This window comes from Pogona vitticeps, chromosome 6 (assembly GCF_051106095.1).
Source record: "Pogona vitticeps strain Pit_001003342236 chromosome 6, PviZW2.1, whole genome shotgun sequence".
Taxonomy (NCBI): domain Eukaryota; kingdom Metazoa; phylum Chordata; class Lepidosauria; order Squamata; family Agamidae; genus Pogona; species Pogona vitticeps.
In genome coordinates, this window is record NC_135788.1 from 111,748,001 (window position 1) to 111,765,560 (window position 17,560).

Genomic DNA, 17,560 nt, shown 5'->3' on the forward strand with positions numbered 1-17,560 from the left:
TGCCAATCACAGAGTCAAGGAACAAGTTGTAATAATAGGAAGAGACTAGTAAGTAGAATGTTGGTGTAGTAGAAGGACCAGGTTGGGTGGCATGAGAAATTTACTACTGAGAATAACAATTTTTCTATGCAGGTAAGCAATGGGAGGCATGCGTCCCACTCTGAAACTGGTGATCCATGTATGGTTGGTAGTGCTCCTTGGAGGATTCTTTGATACCTGTGAAGCAGGTGAGATGGTTCAGCACCGTACTGTTAAAAATAGAATGAAAGGCAATGTGTTTGCTTTCTTAAATAAAAGAATCTACACTTATTCTCAGGGACATCGGCAAATTAGCCGTCAGGTTGTTCTAGCACTTCATAGTCCTCAGGAGTGCTACAGGCTAGTTACTAGGGACTACTAAGCCAGAAAGCATTCTTTCCCAGGAAAAGATATGATGCCAGCCTTTGCAAATTTACTGAATTGTGTGATCAGCTCATGATGACCATACTTTTTTTTTTTAAAGGGAAGGGTGGAGGAAAGATTATGCCAGCCCTTGGGGATTTACTGAATTGTGCGATCAGATCATGAACAAGCGATTTTTTTTTAAAAAAGGGAACTTACTTACTTACTTACAGTATTTATTTATTAAATAAAATTATATTAAATAAATAAATAAATAAATAAACTTACCTCAAGGAGATAAGAGGGATGGCCTGTAGACAAAGGGCCTTTTCGGCAGCTGCCCCCAGACTATGGAACGCCATCCCAATTGAGAGTCGTCTGGCGCCGACGCTGATGACATTTTGGCGCCAGGTCAAAACCTTCCTGTTCCAGAGGGCTTTTAATTGAAATAATATCAACTGTGGGTCCTGATGGCAATTTTTAGAGCATATATTTTAATTGTTTTATCTTTTTAAATTGTATTTTAATTATAAGCCGCCCAGTAACCTTTGAGTAGTGTGGGCGGCATACAAGCGAAATAAATAAAATAATTAATAAATAATAAATTTTATTTATTTATGGTGAATCCTGTGTTTTTTAAGGAAATCTTAAGACTTAGTCATATTTTGCCTCTGTAATGGCAGTCCTCTTGCGTTCTGCCTTGTGTATACTTGCGTGGAGAGAAAAGGATCCGAGAGAGATCAGGAAAAGCAGGGGTCTATGATGGCTAAAACGGGGGCCAGACAATGGGTAGGTCCAAAAACTGTTTTCATTTTATTGAGGAGATACCGATGGCATCCCTAATCTCATGTCTGTGAAGCGAGATAAGGCAGATGATGGGATGATGACAGTTTGCTATGCCCTCTTTGTTTTTTATGTGACATAATACATGCTTCCTGTTTTCCCCCCCTCTCTTTCTGTCTTTCTGTAACAGGGCCCTGGTGCTATGACAAACCATCCTGTGGTAAGCAAAACAGCATTCTCCGGTGTCATCGATGGGTTGCAAGGTCTCCTCCCAAACTAGAGAGCAAAGGTCTTATCACCAGTAGGGCACCGAATAGGCAGCCGGCTTCTCTAGCACTGGACTGTATTTCTGACGGTGCTTGGCCCTATTCAGATCAGCACACACAGTTCTTTATTCGGTCCTCGTTCAGCCTTATCCAGCCTTAGCCCCAGGATTTCTGGGACTGTAACTCCCAGAAATCCTGGCCTTCATGGTGAAGCCTTCTGGGAGTTTTAGTCCAAGAAACCTCTGGGGCCCCCTGGTTGGGAACCACTGCTCTAGAGGTCCTGAACCGCAGCTTCCATCATCCTTGCCAGTGTGACCCTTGGAGAGTTCCTGCTTGGGGAGTTTTGAAGCCTTATTGCCAGGAGCATCTCCCTTCAGCTTTTGGAGGATGGGCAGGAGGCACTTTGGATGCACTTGCCTGTCCAGACAACCCCAAACCTTATAGAAACTTGTGGGCTATCTCTGGAACACGGGATTGTAAAACACTACTTGCTGGCCTTAACGGATGGTAAGGTTGCCATGAGAAATCTGCTTTTAGGAAACATGAAACAGCCGGTGAACTACTGATCAAAAAGAATCAAATTACTGTATATTTTTTCCCTGCTGTGTAGTCACAACTACACAGGTTGGGTGCAAGGGAAGCTCTCTATCTGATGTGGTTAACCTATGCTAAAGGTAAAGGTAAAGGTTCTCCTTGACAATTTTTGTCCAGTCGTGTTCGACTCTAGGGGGCGGTGATCATCCCCGTTTCCAAGCCATAGAGCCAGCGTTTTGTCCGAAGACAATCTTCCGTGGTCACATGGCCAGTGCGACTTAGACACGGAACGCTGTTACTTTCCCACCGAGGCGGTCCCTATTTATCTACTTGCATTTGCATGCTTTCGAACCGCTAGGTTGGCGGGAGCTGGGACAAAGCAACGGGAGCTCACTCCATTGCGTGGATTCGATCTTACGACTGCTTGGTCTTCTGACCCTGCAGCACAGGCTTCTGTGGTTTAGCCCGCAGCGCCACCACATCCCATGTTAACCTATGCTAGCCATCAGAAAATTATTTAGACATTATATTCTCAAAGGCTTTCACAGCTGGGATCTGATGATTGTTGTGGGTTTTTTTGGGCTCTTTGGCTGTGTTCTGAAGGTTGTTCTTCCTAAGGTTTCGCCAGTCTCTGTGGCTCGCATCTTCAGAGGAACAGGAGTCAGAACTCAGAGTACAGACAGAGTTCTGACTCCTGTACTCTGAAGATGCCAGCCACAGAGACTGGTGAAACATTAGGAAGAACAACCTTCAGAACATGGCCAAAGAGCCCGAAAAACCCACAACTATTTGACATTGTTTTTACTTTTCTTACAACTCTACATTTACGTTAAAAAAGAACTATGTACTTTATACTAAATGACTAACTATTAAAGGTGGTTTAATTTGGAGGTGGGGATAAGATAGCTTTTGGGTAGGTTTTCACAAAAATGGGTTTTCAGACTGTAAATGCTGTAGAGGGCACGGCTGGCATTTTTCAGAAACTTAGATTCATCATTCACCTTTTCCTCTTCTTTCCTAGGTCCAAAAACATGGGCTTCCCTTGGTTATTGCAATGGCAAGAAACAGTCTCCTATTAACATCATCACAGAGAAAGCTGTCCCTGATGCCCGTCTGGGTCCTATTCATTTTGTTGGATATGAAGACCGTTTGAAGCCACACCTCCTTAAGAACACAGGACATACTTGTAAGTATAGACAAATGACCGACTGTGATAGTACAGATGAATGAGTGAGTTGAATAAGTTAATTTGTTAAAAGGCACTGGGAGTTATTGACTTGGCAGTATAATTCAGGCTCATTATTCTGTACGCCTTAATTCTGTACAGAATGTCTGCGTCCAGATTATCAGCTCTGGGAGTTGCAGTCTAAGAACAGATGGGTTACCCAAGTTTGGGAACTACTGGTTCCACTAGGCCACACTGCACAGTTGTGTTATGAGATGCAACATGGAGGGTTAGGACATGACAGGATATTAATTATCTTTGGCAAGGGGGAATTTTGTACCAGCATGATAGACATGGATCATGCCAGCAGTTGAGCTACTAATGGAATCATATGACCCCCTTCAGCACAAAGATCTCTTAGCATGAGTCCTTTCACCATGACAGCCTGTACTTTCACCGTGACAGTTGCATTGAACTGTCCCCACCCACCTCTATGGGTTTTTTAAAAAAACACCAAATGAAGCTTTGTGGTCATTACACAATACAAATGTGGAAGAATCTGTCACATTTTTCGACACCTCATGGGAGAGGCTGAAAGCAGCGCTGTGCGGCAGTCAGCACAGTTGGGGTATGAAGCAAAGAGCTTGGAGACATAAGAGTTCCCGTAAACCTCCCGCCAAGATGGCCACTAGCAATATTGGCTGGGGAATTTGGGGCGCTGTGGACCAAAATAGTGATACTCGGGGAAGGAAATCTGCCTCCTGTCCTGGTGAGGTAGCTGAATAGGATAGGTGAATACAATTTCTTTGAGGGAGAAGCAGCAGGCTCTTCCCTTCAATTTGCTCCCCTGTTCTCTATTGTAGTTTTTTTTTTACTCTGTACAATGAGGGAGTCACACAGACAAGAAAGCTGGCAGTTACCTGCATGGCCTCACCCCTTCCTCTGCATATCCCCACCCTAGGGCCTCCGTCTTAGGGCCTGTCCACACTGGCATGTAAATATGATATATAGCTTGCTTGAGGGCACAGTTTGGATCAAAGGAAAAGGCTGGGTCTGCTCGTGGTTCTACTTAGATTGTGTCATCCTTCCCTTTTAAGAGCTGTTTCGCTCCTTTCTGGCCCACTGGAAGGGCATGCATTCTTTTTGGCATGTAGAAGATCAGAGGAATCACCAAGCTCTGCTCCCTTGCCAGGTCTGGATGCCCCAGCCAGCGGGCTGATGTCTCTGTGGAAGGGGAGTCATCCGCCTACTGGAGGCAGGCATAGTGGTAATAAGCTGCAAGTGGGTGAGAGACTGAGCGAATGCCAGTGATCATGGCAGTAGCAGCAGTCAATGGTAACAGACTGAGCCTTCTGTTCTTCTCCTGCATGTCCCATGGCTTTGCTCTATGCATTCTGCCTTCCTGCTGCCCTGCTCCTTTCTCTTCCACCATTTTCTCTTTCCTCCTTTCTTTCCCAGTACCTCCTATGTTTCTTCTTTCCCCTCCTGTCTGTCCATCCTCCTTCTCTCCTGGCGGTTTCACAGGCAGTTTCTATACTCTCAGCCTTCTCTTGGCTGCTCTTCCGTCCTCTTTGCTCCTATCAAATTCTGTTTCCCTCTCCAGCCCCATCTGAACAGCATCCTCTTTGCTCCCCACATCTGGCTTCTTTCTGTCTTAGGCCCTTTTTCTCCACACCTCACCCCTTTCCACCTTCTCTTCTCCTTCCCCTTTCTCACTTGCTGTTTCTACTTTGACAGCTGATTGGGCTACAAGGGGTTGCTTGCTATTTGGATGGAAGGAGCAGGCCAAATGGCACCTAGCTACCCCCCCACCCCGAACTTCACCAGACTTTTTGTAGCCCAATCCAACTCTACACGCAAAACAGCTAGTCTGGATAGGCCCGCATGTGCTTCCCAGTGTGACACACAGAGAGAAGAGAGAAAGATTCCTTTGTCACTGTTTTGTATTCAGCTGTTCCAATAAATATCCAGGGCAGGTGACAGCCCGTCTAATTACCGGTACTTGTAAACATCTAATCTAAGATGCAGATAAAAGCATACGTCAGCTCACATCTGACTCTTCATTGCCATCTTAATATTCAGGAGCATTAAAACTAAGTTTCCTCAAGGCAAACTTGTCACAGCACTTCCTTAAAATACTGCTGGCTACTAGAGCGGAGAAGTACAGGTTTGTTTCTCTGTCTTAATCCAGCATTAGCAGATAGGTTTGCAAATCAAAAGTCGGTTAGCTAAGCCTTGTTGTTGTTCTTTAGTCACTTAGTTGTGTCCGACTATTCGTGAGCCCATGGACCAGAGCACGCCAGGCCCTCCTGTCTTCCACTGCCTCCCGGAGTTGGGTCAAATTCATGTTGGTAACTTTGATGACACTGTCCAACCATCTCATCCTCTGTCGTCCCCTTCTCCTCTTGCCATCACCCTTTCCTAACATCAAGGTCTTCAGGATCTGTCCTTCCAGTGAGCACTCAGAGTTGATTTCCTTTAGAATGGATAGGTTTGTTCTCCTTGCAGCCTAGGGGATTCTCAAGAGTCTCCTCCAGCACCACAATTCAAAAGCATCAATTCTTCGGCGGTCCGCTTTCATTATGGTCCAGCTCTCACTTCACTAATTTCCTCTTCAGAAAGAAAGCTCTCAGCTAGCACTGGGGTAGGAACAACCTAGCTTGGGTGAAGCTAGTCTTAGCTAAACCTCAAAGGCATTCAGTTTAGGTCTTTTCTCCCAGCCGAGCCACATTTAGGTATCTGCAAGGTGTGTGTAAGAAGGTGGTTACATTACTAAAAGAACCACTGTGGGTTCTGCTTAATTTAAGCTGCTTTTTAAAAAAAGTGACTATGCAATATACAGCTCCCCCACCAAATTTATCTTGCCCAAGACTCGTATTGTTTTGTGCACTCATTTTGATTCCTCTGCCAGTGGCTAATAACATAAGGAAACAGTTAGTTCAATTTATAATCACATGACGATCATAAATAGAGATGGGGGTATTCGTATACGAATATCCCCGCACAGGTGGAAATAACGAGGGTCCGGCCCCCTGGGTATTTGACCATGGAGGTGCACTTTTAGTCCGACATGTCGCTTTTGGCTGGGCAAATGTCGGTTGGCTAATATTAATGCCGTTTCAGACTAGACATGTTGCTTACCAGGGAAGTGTTCCTCTGTATCTGGTCCTTGGGGTAAAACCTTTGCTTTGGATTCACTGCAGCCGAGGTCGAAATGAAGCCAGGAGCGACCATCTCTGGTCTTGGCCTTCCGGGAACCTATAACCTGAAGTCCTTCCATTTCCACTGGGGCACTCTTAACCACCGAGGCTCCGAGCACGCCATCAATGGCTTGCACTATGCCATGGAGGTGAGTTACTCAAAGCCCTGGGAATGGGAGGAAATGCAAAGATCTGGGAATCTGGTTAAGATTTCAGGTGGGCAGTATTCATGTTACTGCTGCTGTTGGTAATGCTGTTGTTTTGATGCATTTTTGGGAAGTTACAGCGTTCTAGTTCACAAAGGTACCAATCACTGTTACAGTTATTTTTTTTAATCCTATTTATCTTACTTTCTTAAAAGGCTGGAATAGTTACTTTTTAAAAGGAGCACAGTCCAAGTCTGTGGTACTTAAGTAGTGAGGCTAAACACACACAGCCTGTAATTAGAGACATAAGTAAAAACAGTTATTGACATGCCACAAAATTAGTGGAGTTATTGTCTCTCATGCTGTAGTTGTTATGTGGTAGTTATGTTATTGGTTCAACTTACGTACTACTACATAGTGCTAAATCACTCTCTGGGTGGTGTATAACATAATTACGCAAGGAAAACTTTTGCACCTCAGTGAACTGGGTATTCATTTTACCAGCCTCAGAAGGATGGAAGGGTGAGTCAACCTTGAGCCGGCTACGTGAGCCCGTTGGGATCAAACTCAGGCTGTGAGCAGCCTTTGCTGCAGCACTGCAGTTTAACCCCTGCAGCAAAAGAAGTAGTTTCCTCTTTATAGGTAGTTAATTCCAAGTGTTGGCTTTTACTGCGTTCTTGCTGGTATCCTGTTGCTTATTATCTTAACGTGGAATGGTCCATTCAATGCACAATTCCTCTTTCCCTAACATTTGTGCAAAAGGGACTCCACTAATCTCTTCCACAAGCAGAGATCCCCATTGTTTTCAACGGGACAGTCATTGGCTTGTGCATTTGCAAGCCAGAGACCCCCAGGACAAATGCATTGAGGTCTAGTTCTTTACACTCCACATCTACCAACAAGATCCTAGCATCTTCGTGGCTTCATTTCAATTGTACTGTTAGCCAGTCTGAATGATATTGTTTTTAAACAGAAAGATAGATATAACATTATTACTGAAATAAAATAAATTGTGGGTCCCAGCTAACTATTTGTCTGTCCTGGATTCCATGTACTCCTTGTTCTCTGGTTTTTCCTTAAACAATAGTGTGTGACCCTAATAGTGATCATGGGGTAAAGAGATACAGTAATAGCTGATGAGAGGTGTAGGCAGGAGAAGGGTGGAGTGAATATCAAAATGGACAATTCCACTTGGGTGGGAGATACCATTCTGAATTCTGCTCCATATCTTTGCAAATGTGAAAACAGAAATCGGTCCGTCAGTCAAAACTTTATTGTTTATGGCTATAGGCCTTTACAATATGCAGTGCATGATATAAAAAGAAAATCCAGGTTTTAAAACATACATTTTAGAACTACATGTTTTAAAATGTGCCCTTCTTTAAGCATCTCCAATTAAATTAAATTAAGTTAAATGGCATTATGGCCCTTGAGAAAACCAGACCTCAGCTCCCGTGAAAACAGAAATAAAGACGGCATATCTGAGAAAATCACCCATAACTTTCTTTAGCCTGCAAAATTGGTTTGTCATTTCCAAGATGTTTAAACATGGAGGGAGGGGGTAGTAAATGGTGGTTTTGGTTTGTTACCTCGCTGTTATTCCGCTTTGCTGTGCAGTTTGCATGAACTAAAAAGGAGGCCGCTGCCAGCAAAGGCTGGGTCACCCCTTTTAAAAAAGTCAAAGGCTGAGAAAAGCAAGAGGCAAGCAAATCAGCATAGACTTATAGCAGCCCAACTGTTTGTCAAGGTATGACGAGGCAGCCCTTCAGCCAGTGGATGGATGAGAAGCTCACATGTGGATCACAGCCATTTAGATTTTCCATACGCATCTACTTTAGGTCATGTTATATTTATATTTATTTTATTTTGCCTTCAGAATAACTAACAAACCCCATTCCAATCGCATAAGCAAAATCCTTCAGATGTTTGCATAAGCAAATTGCACCTAATTGACATGGGGCATGTCTCAGTCATGTGCATGATAATACACTTGACTATGCAGCTGTGATATGCCGTAGCACCCTGTCAATTAGCCACAGCAAGGCACACAAACCTTACTTCAACACCTCCCAGCAGGTGGGGCTGAGTTGAAGGGCTTAGTTCTGTTTAGAAGCAAGAGCACCCACCAGCATGCTTGGTGTTGCTTGTACCATGTTTTCCCCAAAATAAGACAGGGTCTTATATTAATTTTTGCTCCAAAAAACGCATTAGAGCTCGTTTTCAGGGGATGTTTCATTTTGTTCACGTACAACAATCTACATTTATTCAAAGACAGTCATGTCATCTTCTGGTTGCTGCACAATGGTGGAGGGTGGGGTTTCACTTGATTGGGGCTTATTTTGGGGGTAGGGCTTAGATTACAAGCACCCTGAAAAATCATACTAGGGCTTATTTTCAGGTTACGTCTTATTTTAGGGGAAACAGGGTAAAATCTATTGATTTTCAAAATGCTAATAATAAATATTATAATAATACCCTCTTTTCCCAGATGGATTCAAATTAAACCTAGTGATTAGACAACATAAAGCTCAATGTGGGGGACCTCCCTTGTGGAATTGTCTTTTTTTAAAGCGAGGAATCATCTTTTTTTCTTTTTTTTTGGTTCAGCCAGTAGAAGTTTAAATTTGTTCCGTTTGGGCTGAAATTGCATTTGTTTGCTTTCTTCCCATTGTGATTGCCTGATAGGTGGCAAAGGGGTACTTAAGGCATCATCTCAACTGAGCACTCTAGACTCCATACACTTTCTTTTAAAGAATGATTTCAACTCAGTGCTAGAACACACTATGGTTAGGGGACTAAATAAGAGAGACAGAGACAGCGAGTGAGAGAGAAAAGGCCAGGTAGCACTTTGTTAGCACCTTAAGGCAGCTTCTGTTGTTGGAGCTCCATGCAAACCAAGCTCTCTGACTCCTGCAAATTGTTGTCTGGACAGCTACAACAATTCACCCCAGGTAACCCGATTTGATGAACTGTGAATGCACATTCGATCAAACCATATTTTCCCAGCTGTGTAGTTGAACTCCATGACAAAATCCAATTTAATCCAGCCTACTGTAGGTACACAGTCATCTTTCTATTGTACTACACTGGCATAATTTAGAAACTATGTTAAGATTAGACCACTGTAATACGCTCTACGTGGGGCTACCTTTGAGGCTGATGCGGAAACTCCAAGTGGTGCAGAATGCGGCGGCCAGACTTCTTAGTGGTGTGAGGAAATCCCAACACATCACACCCACTCTGGCCGCATTGCATTGGCTGCCCATTCGGTTCCACATTGACTTCAAAGTGTTGATGCTTACATATAAAGCCCTATAAGGTTTAGGGCCTTGATATTTGATGGAACGCCTTCTCCCACCAAGAACTACCCGGGTCACTCGCGCGAGCCAGGAGGTGAGGCTGAGGAGCCTAACGCCGAGGGAGGCCCAGAAGGAAAAGACAAGAAATCAGGCCTTCTCGGCGGTGGCTCCTCGCGTCTGGAACAACTTACCTCCTGAGATTTGTGAGGCCCCGTCGCTGGGTATTTTCAAAACCAATCTAAAAACATGGATGTATAATCAGGCCTTCCCTCCATATAACAATTAAGTTTCCCCCCCTTCTTTACCTATTATGTGCTATTTTTCGCCATCTTGAAGAATTTGCTTATTGTTTTTCCTTATTGTTTATTGTTTAATTGTTTACTTTTGTATATTTTTATTTTTTTGTTATATGTATTTAAGTCTGCATTTTTATCTGTCTGGAAGCCACCTAGAGTGGTTGTTTTGACTAGATAGGTGGGGTATAAATAGAATAAATAAATAAATAAATTCTTTAATTTTTTTCATTCTGTCTCCCTCTCGCATCAGCTTCATATAGTTCACGTAAAAAGCAACCTGACTCTTGAAGAAGCAAAAAAAGATCCAGAAGGAATTGCTGTCCTGGCATTCTTCATAAAGGTGACAAACAGAATGACCAATACTGTATTAGCGCCTGGTAAGGGCCGGCGATTACTCAGAGGATGCACTGATTCAGGATTCCCTGAATCCCCCTGAGCTGTTCATGGCACTGCCTTCCAAAAAGAAGGTGGTGAGGAACGTTTAGAGACGAACATTCCCTCATGAATGCCCCTTCATTTCCCCTCAGAAGTCGAAGAATGCTTCTGCTATCAACGCATGGAAGACACTAGGAGACTTCATGGAAGCAATTCCGGAGAAAGGTGAACCTCTGCCCACAATTCTGTGGAAAATTCAACTCTTCAGCATCAGTCTCTGAGCTCAGAATTCCACATTTCTCCTTCTTCCTGCAGGTGACTCTGTGCCTCTGAATGGTAAATTTTCTCTAGGGGGTTTATTGAATGTGGCAGATGTAAGCACCTATTACCGCTACCGTGGCTCTCTCACCACTCCTGGCTGCAATGAAGCTGTGATCTGGACTGTCTTCCCCGAGCCCATTGAGATGAATCAGAAAACGGTGAGTGGCGGTATCAATCTCTCTTGAGTTTTGAGGAGAGTAGGCAGCTGAAGGGCAGAATCTGATCGTTTTTGTATATATTTTTTTATGACAAACAGAGTTTGCTGGCATCCAGACAGCTAAAAGCTAGGAATCATGGACTCTTTTGAAACATATGTAGATTGCCGGGTTCTTACCACAAATAAGTTTTAGATTTCACCTCACTTATCATGGCTGAGTCTGAGCACATTTGCAGAATAGCTCGCCATGTGACTCGCTTTTGGTGCTGTTTGATTTATGGTACTGTATTCACACGTGTTTTGACTTAGAGTGATTGATCCTTCCCTTTTTTAGAGATATCTCCTTCCTTTCTAACACTGTGGTGAGCTACAGTTTTTTTTTTACATGACTTGTAGCACTTGTTAGCCCATTCTATAACCCTGTGAGGGTTCAATCTTGGCATTAACGGTCTCCACAACAAAATCACGAGTTGTCTTGAATTTCAAACTAGGGGTCAGGTTTATTGGGGTATTCAACAAAAAGTCCTTATCAAGTATATTATTCCATAATTTATCTCCCATCACCAACGGGTCGGATGGGGGTGCCCATTCTTCATTTTCAAACAGTTTAGAGTCCTCAACATTACCTCAGGGTCCAGTCCAGAGGGGAACCTCATTTCCCCTCAGCAATTTGTCGGCTCTCTCATCCAGGAGTGGGGTGGTCTCATCCTCATCCAGCTGGTCATCTTGGATCTCTCTGATCTCTCGAAAGGAGTTCCAGGGTCCTGTAAAAAAACCCTCCTCCTCGCCTCCTCCACTGACCATTCTCTTCTTTCTCTCTCCTCCCATTCAACTCTTTCCTTTTCCTCCCTTAACCTTCTTCTCCACTCTCTTGCTTCCGATCCACACGTGAAACGGACGGCACTCCGGCGAGAGCCTGTTTGCTCTCGCCCCAGGTCTCACAAACCCATGCAGATGGTTAGTCTGCACAAAAATTGAGCTGTGGGTGGTATGATCTGAGGTAACAACCCTGTAATATATTTGGTGGGTTGTAGCATTGAAAGGGATGATGAAAAAACCTCCTCTTCTCTATTTTCATCTGCTCTACCATTTTACAATTTTTATATTTCTTCCTATTGATGCAGCGCTATTCTAGATAAACAAGATACAGTACATTGGGGCTACTATGTGTACCATGCTTCGCTGTTTCACTATGTTACTGAAAGCTTGTCCACACAGACATTTGTCCTGCTGTTTGATGAATTGATGGGTTGGGTTAGTTTGCTCTTTTTTCTGGTGTCTGCATGTGGACATCAATGGAATGGACCAATTTCCCCCACCTACACCTTTTTGAATTTTATTAATTCAATCAAAGTGGTTTGTCACAATCTCACAGATACAATAAAAATAATTTAACTTCCCCAACCCTTCGCAATGTTCAGGGGAAGTTTTCAGAAATTAATATCAGAAATTGATATTGGAAGAAACTGCAAGGCTACAGTTTAGTCCATTCAAGGCGACCATACTGGCTGGGAACGGATTAAACTGGAGCCTTCCAATCCGCACTAAAATAGTAGAACCCCCTGAGGGTCCAAAATTAATTGTGTACAATCAATGGCAAGCAGGAATGTAAATTCAGAAGAGCCAGAGGTGGAGAACATAAGTGTACAACACAATACGAGCACATGGAAGTTGAGTTCTGGAAGCTGCAACAAACGGTCAGAAACTAGTAGTTACAAGTGGTCAAGGTCCAAAGAGAGGACACTATGGAGGACAGACGCTAGATGATCTCACAGCAAGACCGGCTGTTGTGATTTGAGCATCCCTCGTGTCAGAGCTTGGCTTTCTCTATTAGCAGACTGAGCGCTCAGTCAGTTAGCAGGATGGCCATGAGAAATACATTGTAATCTGTGCAAAAGGTTCCTGGCATTAAAAACTGAACACTCTCCACGCACCCTCACACCTTCTCAGTTCCATTGCTATTTTCTATATAACCTGAGCGTGACATGTCCTCCCAGGATGGAGGCAGAAAAATTGTCTTGAGAGGACTTCAGCATACTCTGAGAAGCTCACACACTAAACCTATCACAAGCAATGCCTTGGTGTGCCATCGCTCCTGGATCCTTCCCCTAGGATGCTTACAAAGGCATTTATGTTTATAGATGTGGGCTTGGCAGCAGCCGTTGAAACTTCTTGGCAACTATCCTGAAAACTGTTTGTAGGTAGTATCTTATCTTTGCTACTGTTCTGCGTGGCTTTGATAAAGGAAGGAATTTTGGGTCTAGGCCCTGGTTTTGACTTTAGAAATTCAGCGCTGGTCCTTTTTATTGCATCCATTTCGTGATCTTACACAAAGTGCTAACACTTGATTCTTTTTCAACTTCCTTTCTCTCCTTTCATCCCTTTGCCCTGACTGTTTTCCTTTCCTTTTGTCTAGATGAAGAAATTCACCAATTCGCTCTACGTCTCCACCAAAAGGGAAAACAGGCTGCTGCAGAAGAACTATCGCCCTCTGCAACCACTACGCAATCGCAAAGTCTTTCTCTTCAAGGAAAATTAAACTCCATATTATCCAGACCAGTGCTCTTCTTCAAAGGAGTTTTGAGCCTGCGTGAATATGTCTGTCTGTCTGGACATTCTCTCTCTCTGGATGCCCATCCTTATTGCTGGGGTTGGCAACTATCATGATTTATCTCCACAAATCTTTCGCTGTGTCAACTAGTTGTTCTTTATTAAGGCCTGGCCAGTCTCTGATGTTACTCATCCAATAAGTTCTACCTCTTCCATGTTTACCTTCGCTGAACTCTTCCCTTCAATGAGGTATTTAAGTATAGCGTATTTGTTGTGATGAATTATATCTCCAAGATATGACTCATTATCCAATAAAATATCTCTCCTTTTTTATTATTCTCTCAGTTCATGGGTTGTGAAGGATTCTTCTATACATCCACAATTCAAATGATTTTATTCTATTGAGTAACTCCTTCTTAATAGTCCAGACCTCATATCTGTATAGGAAGACTGACCATATGTAACATTTCAGCATCCTCAGTCTCAAAGGTACATTGAACTGTTTATTACCCAGAATGTTATTCCGCATAGGAGCAGAATATCATTACCCAATACTCAGGAAAGCTATATTTCCCGAGGTAGATTAAAACTCCCAGAAGCCTTCACCACTAGCTGTGCTGACCAGGATTTCTGGGAGTTGTAGTTCAAGAACATCTGGGCAACCAAGGTTAGGAACCACTGCTATAAAGATGCCTACAGTACTTCAAATAAAGTAGTTTATGGGTGTGATCAGGGAGCTGGAAATCTATTTTCCTATGTGATCTCACTCTATGATGCATTTTATAACTTGCCAATATTATCCTCACTTATAACAATTGATTTTAGGGTTTTTGTTTCCCCCCGATGATTGACAGTGCCATTTTGTTACTTTCTTCTTTGAGCTGATCTAATGGTGCTGGAAAATCTCCTGATCCTCTGGCTATCCAGATTCGGTCTTCAATGTATTATTTAAGAGTACACCCTATTATTTAAGAGTGCTTAATCTTTTCTGAATAAATATTAAAGAAAATTGGTGACAAGATACATCCCTAATGGGCTCCTGTTCTAATTTCTACTTCTCTAATTAATTCTTCATCTATTTTAATTTTAGCTGTTTGTTCCCAGGATAAGTTATTTATTATATGTATATTCTGTAATGTGATTATTACAGATAGAAAAATGGCAAGGAATCTCCTCTGTTGTTTGGGTTGATTCGATGTTTTCCTATGGCAGTTAAACCACTGCTCTCATCCACATTAAACATTTAACTATCCAGGGCAGTTTTGGGGGCAAGACCACACCTCAAATCACTACAGTTCTCACTGGGATCATAAGGTTGTCCACTCTCCTCTGTCAATAGCACTGTTTGCCTCTCTACCTCTTGAAAACAATTTTTTGCAAGTGGCATAGCACTGAATTGATATTATAATTTATGCTTATCTGACATAGTGCTATACTGGAAAAACACAATAAGAATGGGAGACAGGAGGCAGTCACTTGAGAGGGGTGTTCCTGTTGTAATGGTATGATATGTCCTGCTAAAGACACAGCAGGAACATTCATTTGAAGTAAGCACCCCTTCTTTCTCCTCTGAACATTTTTATTGTGCAGTTTCAGTATAGCGCTATGTCCTACAAGCACTGCAACTTTAGAAGTTGCCATATCAATTCAGTGCAAAAATTTTAAAAAACCCAACAACACCCACTGTCAATGTCACCCTAGGCCATGCCCAACAATGCCCCTTTGGATCAATATAGGTCAACACACATGCCAAAAACTTAAAAAAAAAAAAGCAATGCGAGCAGAATCACTACAGAAGCATTGCTGGCTGAACAAAAAGCAATAAATGCCCACGGAAAAAAGACTTACAATTAGTTGTTGTATAGTCAATGGAAAACACACCGAGTTTAACCATGCCAACTCTGACACAAACTGCAAGGCAAATCTCAGTGGAATTGCACCCTTGGAGTATTTAGCAGGACCATCAAGTTCCTGCAGCCAGATATTTCATTTCTATCCACTGTCTGTCAAGACGTTTCTCTCAAGTTTATCGAAACAGGTTGCCTTCCAGTAGGGAGACAATCTTCTCTCTTTCCTACCACCATTTTTAAAGGTACACTCACATGAACAGTTTTGCAAAATCAATTAATTAATTAAAATAAACCGCCACTGCTACACATACACACTTGGCTGTTTTTCTTTAATAAGACTTAGCATTCATTCATACCATCTCTATATCAAGTAGATACAAACTCATGAGATTTCATTCGAGGACAGGGCATACCAGAATAATTTTCAGGAACTCAACCTAGAAGGCTTTGTTCCTTGGCACGCATCCCACCCCAGCATGGAAATAAAAGATTGGAGAGAGCAGATCATTTTTAATTCTTCTTTCTCTCCCTCCCCTCTCTTTTAACAACCTCAGCCCTAAAAATGTGTAAATACAAAAGATTGCTCCAATTTAACAGACATGCCTGCTCTTTCCATTTATGCTGAGGTCTGGCCTTCTCTTCTCAGTGTACCTCTGCCTACCAGGAAGAGGAGGTCATTTCAGGTTTTGATATCAGAACAGAAGAAAACACATAAGACAGCTTTACAAGACTTGTTTCAACACGAACCTCCTCCTGTGGAAAAATCTGATGAATACGTAGTTGTAGAATAACCCAGTGCAGTGTATTGGTTAAAATGATGCGACTGGGAAATCTAAATTCAAATCTCCATTCTGCTGCAATGCTGGATGGATGACACTGTTGCTGTCAAAGCATCTCTGACAGGTGTTGAAATCATATTAGTATTCTCTGGAAGTTGGAAGAAACTTATACTGTGACACCCAAAGACCATTCTCTCTTGAGGGAAATTAAGGCGTAAGTTCCCTTCAGTTCCCTACTCTTCTAATGGCAGGACTACCTGTAACCTCTGTTTTGGCCTCCTCTCCTCCTCTCTCTCATGTACCTCACAAGAGTTGTGGGCTAGAAGAGAGTGTGGCCAAGTGGTTAAGGCACTGCATTGTTCTCTGCCCTTTTTAAAAAATTTGATTTATATCCCGCCCATCTGGTCTATACCAGTGGTTCTTAACCTTTGTTACTCGGATGTTTTTGAACTGCAACTCCCAGAAACCCCAGCCAGCACAGCTGGTGGTGAAGGCTTCTGGGAGTTGCAGTCCAAAACTCCTGAGTAACCCAAAGTTAAGAACCAGTGGTCTATACGACCACTCTAGGTGGCTTGCAGGTTCAAATCCAACTTTGTGGGAACAAAATTACAGTAGGTTGTTGAGCCAGTGTGCTGTTGTGGGTAGAGTACTGGACTAGGATTCAGAATGTTTGGGTTTAAATCCCTACTGGGCCATGAAAATTCATTGGGGGGTGGTGGTACTGCTACGATTACACTTTAAATATCTTACATATCTTGCAAACCATTAGGATTGCAAAAAGCTATAAGTGTAATGTAGCTGGACTGCATGTCACAAGGTGAGAACAGCAAATGGACCACCCCATGCTTCTTGGAGGAAAGGTAGTTAAATAATGCACTAATTCCCAACCTTGGGTAATGCAAATGTTCTTGGACTGCAGTTCCCAAAAGCCTTCCCCACCAGCTGTGCTGGATGGGGTTTCTGGGAGTTGCAGTCCAAGAACATCCGGGTTACCCAAAGTTGGGAACCACTGATACAATGGAAAGGCTAATCACATATTAATGATATATGAATCATGATAAGAATGCTTATTATTCCTTACTTCTGTTCATTTATATATGCCTACACACAAACACACACACACTTAATTGAATTGCTGTGCATATCAGTTCTTTAAGGGCCGAACTGGACAGGTTGTTTGCCATTTAATTTGCTCTTGGGAATATGGGCTCAATACTGTCCCCCATGCTGTTTAACATCTACATGGAACCACTGGGAGAGGTCATCAGGAGGTCTGGCCTGAGGAGTCAGCAATATGCTGATGACACTCGGCTCTACCTTTCGTTTTCCACCAATCCAGGTGAGGCAGTTTCTGAACTCATGTGTGGACCTGATAATGGACTGGATGAGGGTTAATAAATTGAAACTCAATCCAGACAAGATAGAAGTGCTGTTAGTGGGTGCTTCACCAGACAGGCT

At 42.9% G+C, this 17,560-nt stretch overlaps 1 protein-coding gene across 3 annotated transcripts in view; it reads left to right on the plus strand.

Moving 5' to 3' along the window:
• LOC110086415 (carbonic anhydrase 4) overlaps positions 1-13,814 on the plus strand; it is a 45,406-nt gene extending 31,592 nt beyond the window's left edge. For 2 of the 3 annotated variants that reach the window (XM_072976872.2, XM_072976871.2), the window contains exons 2-9: positions 133-227; positions 1,355-1,384; positions 2,986-3,150; positions 6,333-6,478; positions 10,321-10,410; positions 10,598-10,670; positions 10,761-10,924; positions 13,340-13,814. In XM_072976872.2, coding sequence (XP_072832973.2) covers positions 140-227; positions 1,355-1,384; positions 2,986-3,150; positions 6,333-6,478; positions 10,321-10,410; positions 10,598-10,670; positions 10,761-10,924; positions 13,340-13,462 — 879 coding nt within the window. In that variant the 5' untranslated portion in view covers positions 133-139 and the 3' untranslated portion in view covers positions 13,463-13,814. Of the gene's footprint in view, positions 1-7; positions 49-132; positions 228-1,354; positions 1,385-2,985; positions 3,151-6,332; positions 6,479-10,320; positions 10,411-10,597; positions 10,671-10,760; positions 10,925-13,339 lie in introns of those variants that run through there. The other variant, XM_072976873.2, reaches the window with a different exon arrangement.
• The last annotated feature ends 3,746 nt before the right edge of the window (positions 13,815-17,560 follow it).